At 42.5% G+C, this 13,121-nt stretch overlaps 1 protein-coding gene across 2 annotated transcripts in view; it reads left to right on the top strand.

The window, feature by feature from the left end:
* Positions 1-8,617, top strand: part of KCNJ6 (potassium inwardly rectifying channel subfamily J member 6) — a 50,423-nt gene extending 41,806 nt beyond the window's left edge. For both annotated transcript variants that reach the window (XM_009477970.2, XM_009477969.2), the window contains one exon: positions 8,292-8,617. In XM_009477970.2, the coding sequence (XP_009476245.1) occupies positions 8,292-8,617 (326 nt within the window). The remainder of the gene's footprint in view (positions 1-8,291) is intronic.
* The last annotated feature ends 4,504 nt before the right edge of the window (positions 8,618-13,121 follow it).

Below are 13,121 nucleotides of genomic sequence, written 5' to 3'. Positions count from 1 at the left end.
TAATCATCATCCATTTAAAAAAGCACAGCTGAAAAAATGATTAAAATTCATACACATCAGGCAGCTTGATTTGCTGGGCATGGCCTGAATATAAGGCTAAATGAAGGTTAAATATTGGCTGAATAGTAATTGTACCATCTCTTTGAGAAGCTGTTTATTGAGAATGGATATGGTACTGTTAGCTAAAAGTAGCAGCACATTTGAGATTGAATCAGACAAGCTTTTGCATGTACCATTTCTCAGACTAAGCTACATGCAGTTAGAAAGCAAGAAATCAGACGCAAAATACTCAGTGAAGTATATTTAATTCCTGATAGGAGAAATATTAACCAAGTAAATCAAACATTTCTAGCTCAGCATTTTTCCATTGAAAAATATAATTTCACTGGCATTGAAATCTCCTACTAGGGGACAAATGTGCATTTTTTTAATATTTTGAAAAAGACTAAAACATGGCCATCTTTTTCTAATTTAGGTGCTGCATTATACAATATACCACATTTGAAGAAGTCAGAATGAAAACAGAATGCTTTGACTGATCCAAGTTAGGCTTTGTTTAGGATTTAACTTAATATCAATTCCATTTTTTATACTTGTTATTTGTTTTTGTCTTGTTTAGAAAGAGATAGATTTTGGAGTGTCAGAAAGTTCCACTGACTTGAAATTATTGCTTCTCACCAGCTCAATTTCCTATGCATATTCAGCTCTTGTGCAAACGTGACCTAATAACATGTGCCTTCTCCCACGGGGCATGTGACTTTATTACCACTGTTGGTGGTCAGGCCAGCCGCTCCAGCCCACTCCACGGCAGCTTCCATTTTCTGATGTGGAGCTTGTCCCATCATCAGCTGTGAGATGAAGACAGCAGTTACCACAAATACCTCTGATCAGAATTCACAGATGGCATTAGATCAAAGCCATAAAATTCCAAATATAATGATCAGCTTCTTGATCTGATTAAGTAAGAAATATGAAAATAGAAGTACCAAATTATTCGAACCATTTACAGAAAAAAAGCACCAGTTTTAACATTAAAAAAGGAAAAAGAAAACAAAAAAAAAAGGCCAATGAAAGTTAATTCCTTATATTCTTGTAGGAAAAAACCCCTCTGTCCTCCTTCCCTTCCTCTCTCGCTCACACACACACTCCTCTCTCCAGTCGCTGCACCAGAGCCAGGAGTGGCCATGCTGCGATGTAGCTGGGATATGGAGAAGACACGCACACTGTTCGTGACCCACAGCATGAGGGTGTCGTGCACAGACTCCAAGGCATGCTGAAACACGGATACATTGAAATGCTCACCGACACCCTTCAAGTTTTTACTTCTTGCAAGAGCTTTAGACATTGCTCAGGATAAGATAAGCATCCAATTTCCAGGTGTTTTCTGAATCAAAGTTATCAGAACCCCTGGAAATTTCCCATTGCTAGCTCTGAATGAGGGGTTATACATATTTAATTTTTTTTACTCAAAACTGAAAAAAGCCCACTGATTTCTTGTCAGATGTACACAAATACAAAAAGGAGGGGGGGAAATGTCTTCCCACAGCATGGTATTTACAGCATTTTCCAGCAATGGCAACCAGTGCTTCAGGCTTTACAGAAAGTGGTGAATTCAGGGTACAACATGACTTTTTTCTTTTTCTTCTTTTGTTTAGCTTGATTAAAGAGAACTAATTAACTAATATGGAATGTTTCTGACAATAACTTGGTGGCACTATGGAAATTTTATTCTAAATTTCTGTTCTTTTTTGAGTCAATGATTTTCACACCAGGGAGAATTGTTTGGTACAAATTTGACGGTGAAAGTCTAGATGAGGAAGAGAATATACTGCAAGCACATCTACTGCCTTTAAATCTCAGCATGTCCCTTTTGGCACACCAATAAAACAGACCCAGCAAAGCTAGGAAATTTGCCAAAGCCCACACAATGTCTGCGGGAGAACTAAGGTATCAATCAGGAGTTCTTGACTCCTAGCCTTTTGCTTGTTTTTAATAGCACGCATTGCTTTCTCATTCTCCTTACCATCTAAAAATAGCAGACTGACAAATCTTGCACCAAATATATTTGAGAGCAAAAGGTCATATGGGCAGAGACCATCTCTCTGCCTTGTAGGATGCTGCTTGGTGATACTTAATGAACACAGGAGCAATGCTCAGATACAAACCTAGAAAGTCACTGTAGCTTCTTTGAGCACCATACTGGGGTTGCAGACACTAGGTGCACATTAATCTAATTAACTCAATATTACTGCCATTATCACAGTGTTTAAGTAAAATTCTCCCATCTTCTCACCCTTACCCCAGGCAAGGTGTAAAAGTCAGCTCTAAAGCTATGGATCAGCACCTCCCCTTCTTCGTCATTCCTGCAGTAAACTAGTCTCATCATGAGCACTGACACAGAGGCTGTAGGAGTTAATCTCAAGGGGTAGCGAATTTCCTACATGTTTGGGTTTGTTTTTTCGGAAGTTCTTATCATACAAATTAAGTAAATCAAAATCTCTACAGTGATACCTCAGCAAAGGAAATTATGAATGAAGATAGGGTGAAAGTAATTTAATAGGAGCATCACACATGTACATAGAAGTCTCAGCTCCCAGCTGGAGACCCCAGACCAAATTCTATACTCCTATACATGAGTGAAACTCCAGTCACCCCAGAAATGGGGACACCACTGTTTTCTGTGCACACTTGAGTCCTCTGCTGCTGAGGTCTTACTTCAGGCTGAACTGTGAAACAAACTTCCCATGCAATGATTGAAAATGGGTCATTCTTATGGGATATCACATTCAATTTTGTGCAGCAAAAAGTCTGCCTCGTTCTGCTAAGTCCAAGCAGAAAATCGCCGAACCTCAAAATCAGCTTGACGTCATGGCTGTCAGCCAAAAAGATGCAGTCAGTAATGGGCTGTAATTCTTGCCTTCTTCATTTCATTTCGAGTCCATTTTTTATCCCAGGAGTCATCATTTTGAAAATAAAAAGCCCTGTTGTAATAAAGGCCACCGCAAGTAAAACAAAAAAAGCTGAGTGAGGCTGTCACTATGTGTCATCTGCAGTAGGTTGACCTAGAGCTGAATATCACAGTATTTTGGCCCAAGTGTATTTGATTCCATGATTCAGAAGTACCCTTTTTCCTCGGACTTTTTTACAGCATTTTATTTTTGATGGCTGCCATCACAAAGTGAAATAATATATGGTGAGAGTGCATGACACAACATATTATTGTGTAAGCTACCATGAAATCTTAAATTAAGTGTGCTGTGAGGAAATGCATCAAGTCATTCCGGGTCACCACACCAAACCCTTGCAGCACCGTAAGACAGTGCAAAGCATAAGCCTAAATAGCAGTAGACAGCATGAACAAACCATAACCTCAAAATAACTGCATGGGGTGACTTTTCAAGAGTAATGAATCTGGAGATGGCATCAACTTTGTTATTAATTCTAGTGAGTCAAAGGTGGGGTTGTAACCTTACGCGCATATCGGCAACAGCTTAAGGGAATTATTCTGTCATTTTCATAGACTGCATGGTGCAAATATTCAGCTTGATAAAACCCTTCATTCTAGCCGCAAGAAAAATTGTTGACGGGGTGCACTGAAACAGTGTCCACACTCACAGTCAGGCAGAGGGAGCCACCTCAGCCTGTGCTCTGGAGGGGAGCAGCCCACACGTACCAGGAGCCAGAGCACGGTTGCAAATTCGTGTTGAAGTAAACAGGACGTAATGTCACTGACGTGACCAAGTCCTCTACAGCCTAACCCATGGGCAGATACCCAGCATCCCCACCCCAGCACAGGCACCTTGCAGCAGGAGCCCAGCTGTGTATCGAATTCAATGCAGGCGGAAAGTGGCTTAGCAGGCTGGCTCCTGCTCACAAGCCACTCTTCACTCCGCAGCCTTGCTCAAATCTCTGTGCGGTTCAGCTCCTTGCCTGTTGAATGGGAATAATAAGCATTTAGAAGATAAATTAGAGTTTTAATTACACTGGTTGTATGGTAATGGGACTATCCAAAGTAGTATCTAATTGCTGATTTCAGATACATGGAGCTAATCCCAGCACTGTCAGCAAGCCCTTTTTTGTTCCCATTTGAAAGCAAAACAATAAAAATGTTGCCATGTTAGGTTGGCTGCCTCAAAAAAAAAAAAAGTGTCCTTCACCTAATCCACATAACTTAGTTTGCCTCCTACAATATAACAAGGACCAAAATTCAGCTTGCAATTCTGCCTGCATGGTTCTGACCCAGGAACAGGGACAGGGGAGCGATAGGAATGGTATTCACTGTGGTGTGTCTTTCACAGAGAAGTGGCAACTCTTACGACACTGGTTACAGCCCACAAAGCTCTAACTGAACATTAAACATAATTAAAAAAACCACAATGAAGATGGCGATTAATTTTACTTCGTAGGTAACTTGCCCAGCAATCACATATTTGCACAACACTCAGTCGTGATTCCCTAGCCTGTGCAAACATAAAACAAACAGACCAAAACGCCGTCAGTAAGACCTAACAGAAAGCTGCAACATATACAAAGGCTCATTACTGCTCATTATAAATGCTTCGAGTTTAAAGGAGTGAGACAGCAGTTGAGGACAACCATCAGAGGTCTCATCAGCTCACAGCGTATTTAAAATACAGTATGCAGCGAGGTGAACAGGTGCAAGCGCAAGCCCACTGCAGGGCAACCTAATCCTGCCGCTGCCGTCCCCCCGTGCCAGGCAGCAGGGACAGATGGTGCGGGGAGCTGCCGAGCCGCCGCGCTGGGACGTGCAGGGGCAAGCGGCTGCCCAGCCCAGCGGGAATGCTCCTCGTCACCACCCGCTGCCCCGGCTTCGCTTGACGCCTGTCACAGCAGGGCCTGAGAGTCCAGCCTCGAGGTTTTCGTTGGGCTCCGACGCTCCTGCTCAAACAGACCGTTCCTTCCAGTTATAGTTTTAATTAATGTAGAATGAATTATTTGTGTCTCTTCATTTCCCCGGCTTATTTTGAAAAAGTCCAATTAATGCTGAGCTAAGTAGCTCCAAAGGCTCCCCGGCACTCATCTACCCTGAAGGGATCCAATTAAAATGAGACACTAGTCAAAATGTCAAACCACAATCATTTTTAAAGCCATTGTGCAACAGATCTATGGCTACATATAAACCACACAATTGGTGAATAAATCACACAACACTTGGAAACCTAAAGCCTAAAACATCCTCACTCAAGATGCAGCCTCCCCCTGTCCACCAAGAGCATGTTCAGAACTTACAGCAAATAATAAAAGTCACATTTCCTTTTACAGGACAGTTAAAACCACGGAATATAATGAAACATGTAAATTAGACTGTAATATATCATAAGGGCTTAAATGCAGAAAAGACAGTCCAGAAGGTCTGCCGACTGTGGAGTTGAAGGACCTCTGAGCCAGCACAGGCAGAGGTTGGTAAAGCCGCACCATGCAGAACTGCAGAAATCTCTCTGTCCTGTTTCCAGAGCCACGCAGGCATGCTGGCAATCACTTCAAGGGTCTCCACAGCTGTGGCACATTTTGATCTGGAATCTTTGTGGTCCACTTACAAATTTTTTCTGTATTAGCTTTCTCAAACCTTTAGAGAGCATAATAAGGTCTCTCTCACACACACATCCCTCAATAGGTAAAGTCTTTTTCTTGATTTCAACTTGCTTGCTTGAAAAATCCTAACTCTCTCATTCTAGCTCTGAAAGTATTCTGTCTAGCTGTGGAAAAGAAACAGGTATTAAATCATTGTTGAATGGAAGACTAAATTAAAAACTGAGACAGGTCAAAATTTCAGATGAGGGTTTGTTTTTAATGAGCTGTAACTCTAATGTAATTCAATTAATCTTCTTGACTTCTGCAGAAAATTGTCCCTCTCTTTCCCACCAGTCAAATGAATTTTTCCAACCAAAGTGGCAGGCTCACTGAGTACTTGGTCTGAGCACAGGAACGTAATACTGTTTCAAAGGGACTTAATTTTTTTTTTTTTTTAATTTCATCTCATTGCCCTTGTAATGAAAACTCCCAATTTACCTCTCACTTTGAAGTTAAATTTCAGCAGCAGAGAAAGGGATTAGAAACACATGAATCTTAGGAACAGCACACTCCTTTGGGGAAACCCATCCAGGAATCACTGGTCTCAGCATGCCACCAAGGAGCAGCAGAGGAGCTGATAGGAGAGCAGCCCAGAGGGGTGCCTCCGGCAGCGGGGAAGACACCGGGACAGCACTGGTTGCTGCTGGCCCTCTCTGCCCCCAGCCTGCTGATGCCTCCCTCCCCGGGGCAGGGAGATCCTAGCAGATACTGCACCCATGCTTCTGGGTCTGCCCAGAAGATCGCTGCAAAAAACAAGTGACTCTTTGGGGAAGCTGCTGCACAACTAGTGCGTTTCTCATACGTACAGTGCTCTGTCAGCTGCCAAGTTCCTCTCCCCCTGTCATTTTGTGGGAAAGAAGATCTCCTTTAGACTAAAAATCACACTGGAAATCTCACAAGAGGTGATTTTGTTGTATGGTTTCGTGTGCTTCAGCCCTTCCCACCTGTGAAATGAACAGAAAAAATGGTAAGGTCTTTATATTTCCTTTTGTGCGTTACTTGAGAATTGAAATGCAAACATGTCTTGTCCTGCAAAACTGAGAAAAACGAAGGCTTGAGTATTTCTGTCAGGCAAAAGGAAAGAGAAAGTAAGATCAGTAAGCACAGGAGAAGTACGGTCCTGTTTCTGCCTGGTTGTAGCAGGTAGGTACAGTGCAGCGGTTTTCATGCTAAAGCTTTCCCTGACAGTCACCCCTCCGCAGGGTCTGAGGCACTGCATAGGCAGAGGGAAAAGATGGAGAAGTGCTGAAGTACGATGGTGTGGTAACAGTTGGTAAACATCTTTCTAAACATGAAGATATCAAAAAAGATAGAGGATGAAGAAACAGCAATTTTCACCCATCGGAAGAAAGTTATCTGAGCGTGGAAAGGAAGCTCGAGAGAATGAGGGCATAATTATCTCCAGCAGTTTGCACAGCCCTGAAAAAGATCAGAGACATTAAACTACCGAGGTTTGCTCTTCCTGAGACTCTCCACGTGACTTTGTATGGTGCCAGCAGCGCAGAGAAATTATGTGCATTTCTACAGACTGCCATTTGTGCCCCCAAAATTAAACAATTTTAATTGCTTATGATTACCTTCTAAATAACTGATGTGTGGCAGGCTTGTCTAGGGGTTATGTATCATTATTTACTAAGTATTTGACATATACCGTTTAGCTGATGTTTGCTTAGTAATGCATGGTTAATAACGTGCAAATAATTAAAGGAAAGCCATCACATTCTCTCCGTGTACTCCCATTTTGTTGGCAGCATGTTTTTGCCTCTTCAGTTCCCTTTTCCTGACCCTTTTCCTGGTCAATTGGGTTTCCCCTTCCACTACTAAGCATTAATACTTTATTGTAGTGTTTCCCTGAGTTGTCTGTCTGAGATGGGGCAGTTTCTCCAAGTCACAGGTCCCTGCCACGGCCAGGTGTTTCTTCACCCAGAGGACACTCGGGGCTACACTTTGAGCTTGGAGCTTGGAACAGCCACCTCCCTCCATGCCTTCTAACAAAATATGGTGTCTTACAGATTTTTTTTGCCCTATAGCAGCTCCCAGAGTGAGGGTCAGCAGAGCTGTGAAGGGAAGGTAACAAAGAAGTTAGTCCCAGTTATCTGAATTCAACACCACACACTATCACAATGCCCTTCAGGAGTTTTGCTGATGTTTGCATGTTGGCCATCAGCCCAAACCTCAAAGCAGCGTAACTAAAAGGTAGCTCCAACCTTTAGGGGAACCAAGTCCACCCATGGATCGCAGGCTCAGGGTTAGCTCCAGCAGAGAAAAGCTTTTGCATAAGTTCCTCAGTTAGCCTGGGCAACTGCTGGACGTGGCAGTGTGGGTTCGTTACACGCCAGGGAACCAAAGGATGGCATGATGCAAGTCACGTATGCTCTCAATAAGCCATCTGAGACTCGTCAGCGGGTGAGTTGCTTGTTGATGAAATATAGGGAGAAGAACTGCATTTAATAAAGAAATGTTAATCTTTGTTCACAGACTTGCCACTTGTTATTCTATACACACACAGAAGGAAAGGGCATCAGATAGGTTACACATTGTAAAATTGCTTTCTAAGCTCAACTTTGTATGATGTCAAATCTATTTCTTTTCTGGTGTGTGTCCTTTTACAAACACTTCCCTGTCTATATGAATAAATAATTAAGGATTTGGGAAAGCAGTGGGTCCTTATTACAGCACTTCTTCCTTCTCTGTTACAGGAATGACCTGCCAAGCTCGAAGTTCATACATTACGAGTGAGATCCTGTGGGGTTACCGTTTCACCCCTGTCCTCACTCTGGAGGATGGATTTTATGAAGTTGACTACAACAGTTTTCATGAAACTTATGAGACCAACACACCAGTTTACAGTGCCAAAGAACTGGCAGAGATGGCCAGCCGAGCAGAACTGCCCCTGACATGGTCTGTTTCCAGCAAGTTGGACCAGCATGCTGAGCTGGAAACTGAAGAGGAAGAAAAGAATCAAGAAGACCAAAACGAAAGAAACGGTGATGTGGCCAACTTGGAGAATGAGTCCAAAGTGTAGAACCACTGGAGGTGTAAGGGCCACACCATCTCCTTTCTCTTCTCCCTCTTTGCTCCCCTTTTCTTTCTCTGACACGCCTTTTTTTTTTCTTACTTGTTATTCTTAATTCCAGGAAAATAAATACTTAAGATGCGAAATATCTACCTGCCCAGTTTAAACTCAAGAGATTCACAGACTAGGCAAAGGCATGGGTTAAAGCTGCAATACCCATTATTGATGGTGGAATCTCAATCCCCACCCTGGTAATGACTGCTGGCTTCCTCGGCACCTCTCTGAGTTCAGACCTCCAGGTTTATTCACATCAACAACAAAAAAAAAACCCCAAAAGCAATGGTAATATATACAAGGGATTTAAAAGGAAAGACTAACTAATGCTCATCAAAGTAATGGGCCTTGGCTCCAGTTTTTATGTATTTCAGAACAGTTTCACGTACTGAGTGACAAGCCTCTATGAAATGGGCCTTGCAGCTTTAAGACAAAGGTGAGCAGAGGGATCTGCAATCCAACACGATACTGTACATATGCCTTATGTAATTACTTTCTCTTTACATTTAGTAATAAACACCGCATGTACAAAAGTACTGTAGTAAAGAACTTCTAAATAATGTACATAGATGTGTAATTAATGTAGGTTTAGAAACAGAGTTCTAGAAATACTGGGATGCAAAAACTAACTACCCATTGAGTAGGCATTTCTCTTCTAATATTTGGATTGTAATATTGATCTTTTTCCCCTCTATCTATGGCTCTTCTAGTGCATGACATTTTCTTCAGTGTACCAGACTGGCAGCTATTTAGAGTACCTCACTGTTTGCCAAACAGATCGTTTTACTGACTCTAAAAAGCCATAAGTCTGGGAGAGGGCAGGGTAGAGAAATTGTAACATAATTACTGATATACTGTGAAAATGTTTACAAATAAGGCAAACCATTCCTGGTTATTTTTTTGGCAGTTCAACCTAAAATTTAGACTGCGGCAAACTCATGGTAAACCAGAATTTCCTGTATACTCTTAATATAGCGAGCATGTTTCATGTGGATGTATTATCCTTTATGCACAATATCTAGGGAAACTTCTCCCTTCTCCCCACCCAAACCATGGGATTTCAGCAGAGTAGTTTGCTACACAAACAGCACAAGCCATTGAAAACTGAATGTTGCACCTTAGCAAGTAGGTTTTAGCTACTCACCTGGGAAAGAAACACCTGAATTTCATCTGAAGCCGTAATCAATGAAATTCATTTGTTGACAGTGCCGGTGCTCGGCCGGTCCTGCAGAGTCACGGATGGTGCGACATCCCTGGGTACATGCTTCAACAGGGTTTCTCAGCTAAACACATGGTTCCTGCCACCCGTGCTCAGGAGAGTGGTTCCCTAACGACTTTCTTCAACTTAGGTTAGCTCCTTGGCTGTTGTAAATCCGTGTAAATCCTGTACATTCTGACTTGACAACTTCAAAATTAACGGGACAGTGATGATTTGCATAGCTTACACGGCAACACTCATGCGAGTAGGGGAGCTGGTGCGTACGGTCACAGTTTCACGGACATGCTCCCTAAGGGGCTGCTCACACGGTGCGGCATTGCCCAGTGCTAAGGACCACTCAGGCAGGCCCAGCGTGCATAAAATACTACCTGTTGAAAAGAGATTGTGTTGCTTTCGATGGGCTTTCGCTCAGGCCCATCAAGAACAGCATTTCTGGCGGCGAAGGAGAAGAAGCTGCAGCCTTAATTTTGTTTTTTATACCTGCCTACTCCGGAAAGGAAGAATACACTGAAGAGAATCTGAAGCATTTTTGTACAGAAACATTTATGTTAAAATAGAAGAGAAAAAAAATAACCTCAGGAGAAACTTAGTGGGCAGGTGGAAATTTTGCACTGTGATATAGCTTCCACATTAATTTCACACCTATTTTCAATTTTTTTGCTGAAACAACTGCCCCTTGCTAATTTTCACAGTGTGTGGCTAATCAGTGGGGTTTCTGCAGGTCGTCTAGCTGTGCTTCGTGCTGAGGTGGGCAGAGTAGGGTGTGGGGAAAGGGTTGCACACCAGGGACTGGCAGATCAGGCTGGATGGAAAGAGTTTTTTGTTTCAGCTCCAAACGCTTTCCCTAGAAGGCTTTCACAAAGCAGCATGATGCAAGGAACGGTGCAGAATATGGGTTTGTGTTCCCTCCACCCAGGATGGCTGGTTCTGCCAACTCGGTAAAGGTTACTTAGACATACCTTTTGTGAAATAACACTCATTTTGCTACAGACCTTTCAAAGCTCGTTCTTCTGCCCCAGCATCAGCAGGTGCTGAGCGCTCCAGTCCATCCATCGCAACCCACCCATAAGGCTACCCATGAGAGGTACTGAGCGTTTTTAAGAAAGGGTGGCTCCACAGCTCCACTGGACGGCAGAAGCCTTATAGCAGAGGAGCCGGGGAGAGCGCGGCATCGGTAGCGACGAGCCACCCACATGTGTCAGTCCTAGCGAAAGGTGCACGAGCGGAAAGCAAACCGTTCCTCTGAGGAAAAACCTGCTTTTTGCTCTTGTAATTTACAGGGCCGTTCTATAATTCATTGCTGCAGTTTTAACAAAAGTTTGTGTTAATTAGAACAGCAGCTCAGGGCCCTAATTAAACCTTTTTTTGTGTCCTTTAGCACAAAAAAATAGACTTTCCGCCACTGGGGCATGCGCATGTGTAAGCTATATTTTTGTGAATAGGGCACTTAAAGCTTAAGGTGTGTGTTTTCATCTCTTTCTCTCTCTCCCCTGTATTTTATTGTCTTTGGTATTAATGTAGTACGGACTGTAAAGTTTATGAAATCTCATTTTTGTAACATAAGCTTAAAAAAAAAATAGAAGCCTCCAAAGCTTTCAACAGGGAAGCTTCACGTAAACTTTGTACTAGAATGTCCCTATCAAACACCTCTATTTTTCTACAATGATTGATTAAGCAGTTTAACAATGTATTTTGTGTCAATGATTTCAACTGAACTGGTAAAACGATAATTAAGAATTGAATGCTGTTAATTAACAATGGATTTTCAAGCCGTATATACTGAGTAGTGTTTTCATTAACAGTAAATAACTTAACCTGGGAACTTCTTCTCCTAATCCTAAACAATATACTATGAAGTATCAGTGCCCTATGGGAATATTTTTGGCAAATCACATTTAAGGAACATGAATAGTGCAACATTTTCATATAATTGACTACATAATTAATCAAGACCTATTACATCTCTGTATACTTCACTAATACATTTTGATGTCTTTTTGTCAGAGTATCTTGGAATTTCCATGAGCAAAAGAATTTACAGAGATAAATGTGAGCTCTCAGTAATCTGCTGCAGCTCTCATTTCCTTCTTCCAATGAACAGAAATGCCACAGATGTGTTTTGTACAGACTTCATGCACAGTGTTGCACAGTTCTCTCTGGCCCCTTCTCACTTTTTTTTCTTTCTTTTTTTTTTTTTTTTTGCATAACACACTAATTGTTTCTCCCCTGCTTAAGTTTCCAAACCAGATCTTTCGGGTGTTGATAATAGATGCAGACATACTGCCTTTAATGGAGCAACACAAACTTATACAGGGCGAGAATTTGACCTTCAGCAAATACTTGAAGCTCTGGCTTATTATTTAGCAATAAATACCACCTTATCAACATTAAAATAAATGTCAGAAATTATTTCAAAATAGGTATCAAAAAGAGCAAATGGTATCTTAGCGGTATATAGCTGTTATGATCTAGATCTTTGCCCTACAAAACCATAGTCATTGGCATTGATGTGAGCCATCCCAACAAATTTAACTTCTGTGATCAAAGTTGAATGTCTGCTTCTATGAAGGGCTTTGCTGCACGCATGCAGGTAGAGAGGATTGCACAGCCCTGAGTCAGATCTCTGCATATCCCTTGCAAAGGTGGAGGAAGGGGGTGGCATGCCAGAGAAGGGTCCCTAGCAGGCAGCTGCCGAACCAGGTGGGACAAGGTGCTGGCAAATGCAAGAGGAAAATGCTGACAGATGGTTTGAAGTTAACTTCAAGACAGGCTCTGGGTTTAACCCTGGTGAATGGAGGTGCCCCGATCTGGGGTTGTCCATGTTCCTCTGCTGGAGTTAAAGAGGAAATTCAAGCCTTTCAAAAACAGGGAAGAAATCTCTCTTCTCTTTTCAGCCACAGGGAAGAAGTTCCCATTTCACTCAGCTGCACGGTATTGGGCTGCTTAGGAGAAGGAAGACCTGGATTGAGTGCTCTCTTCAGCCCAGGAGGTTCAAAGCCGCATCCCACTTCTCCCAAGAAACTAACCCTGCCATAACAGCAATGGCAGAGCCCCAGCCCCTGTGCCAAGGGCTGACTGGCTCTTGAGTTCTCCTACTAGCCCAAAGAAACTTTAAATCCTTGTGTTTTTAACAGAAGAATGCAAAATTCCTCATTGCTTGTGTCCGTAACAGCCTCCATCCTATCCATCAGGGTTGTCCCTGGCTAAATGGCAGACCTCAGGCTGGGGAAGGCACGGTGC

This window comes from Pelecanus crispus, chromosome 1, assembly GCF_030463565.1.
Source record: "Pelecanus crispus isolate bPelCri1 chromosome 1, bPelCri1.pri, whole genome shotgun sequence".
NCBI lineage: Eukaryota > Metazoa > Chordata > Aves > Pelecaniformes > Pelecanidae > Pelecanus > Pelecanus crispus.
This window is presented reverse-complemented; position numbering and strand designations above follow the sequence as displayed.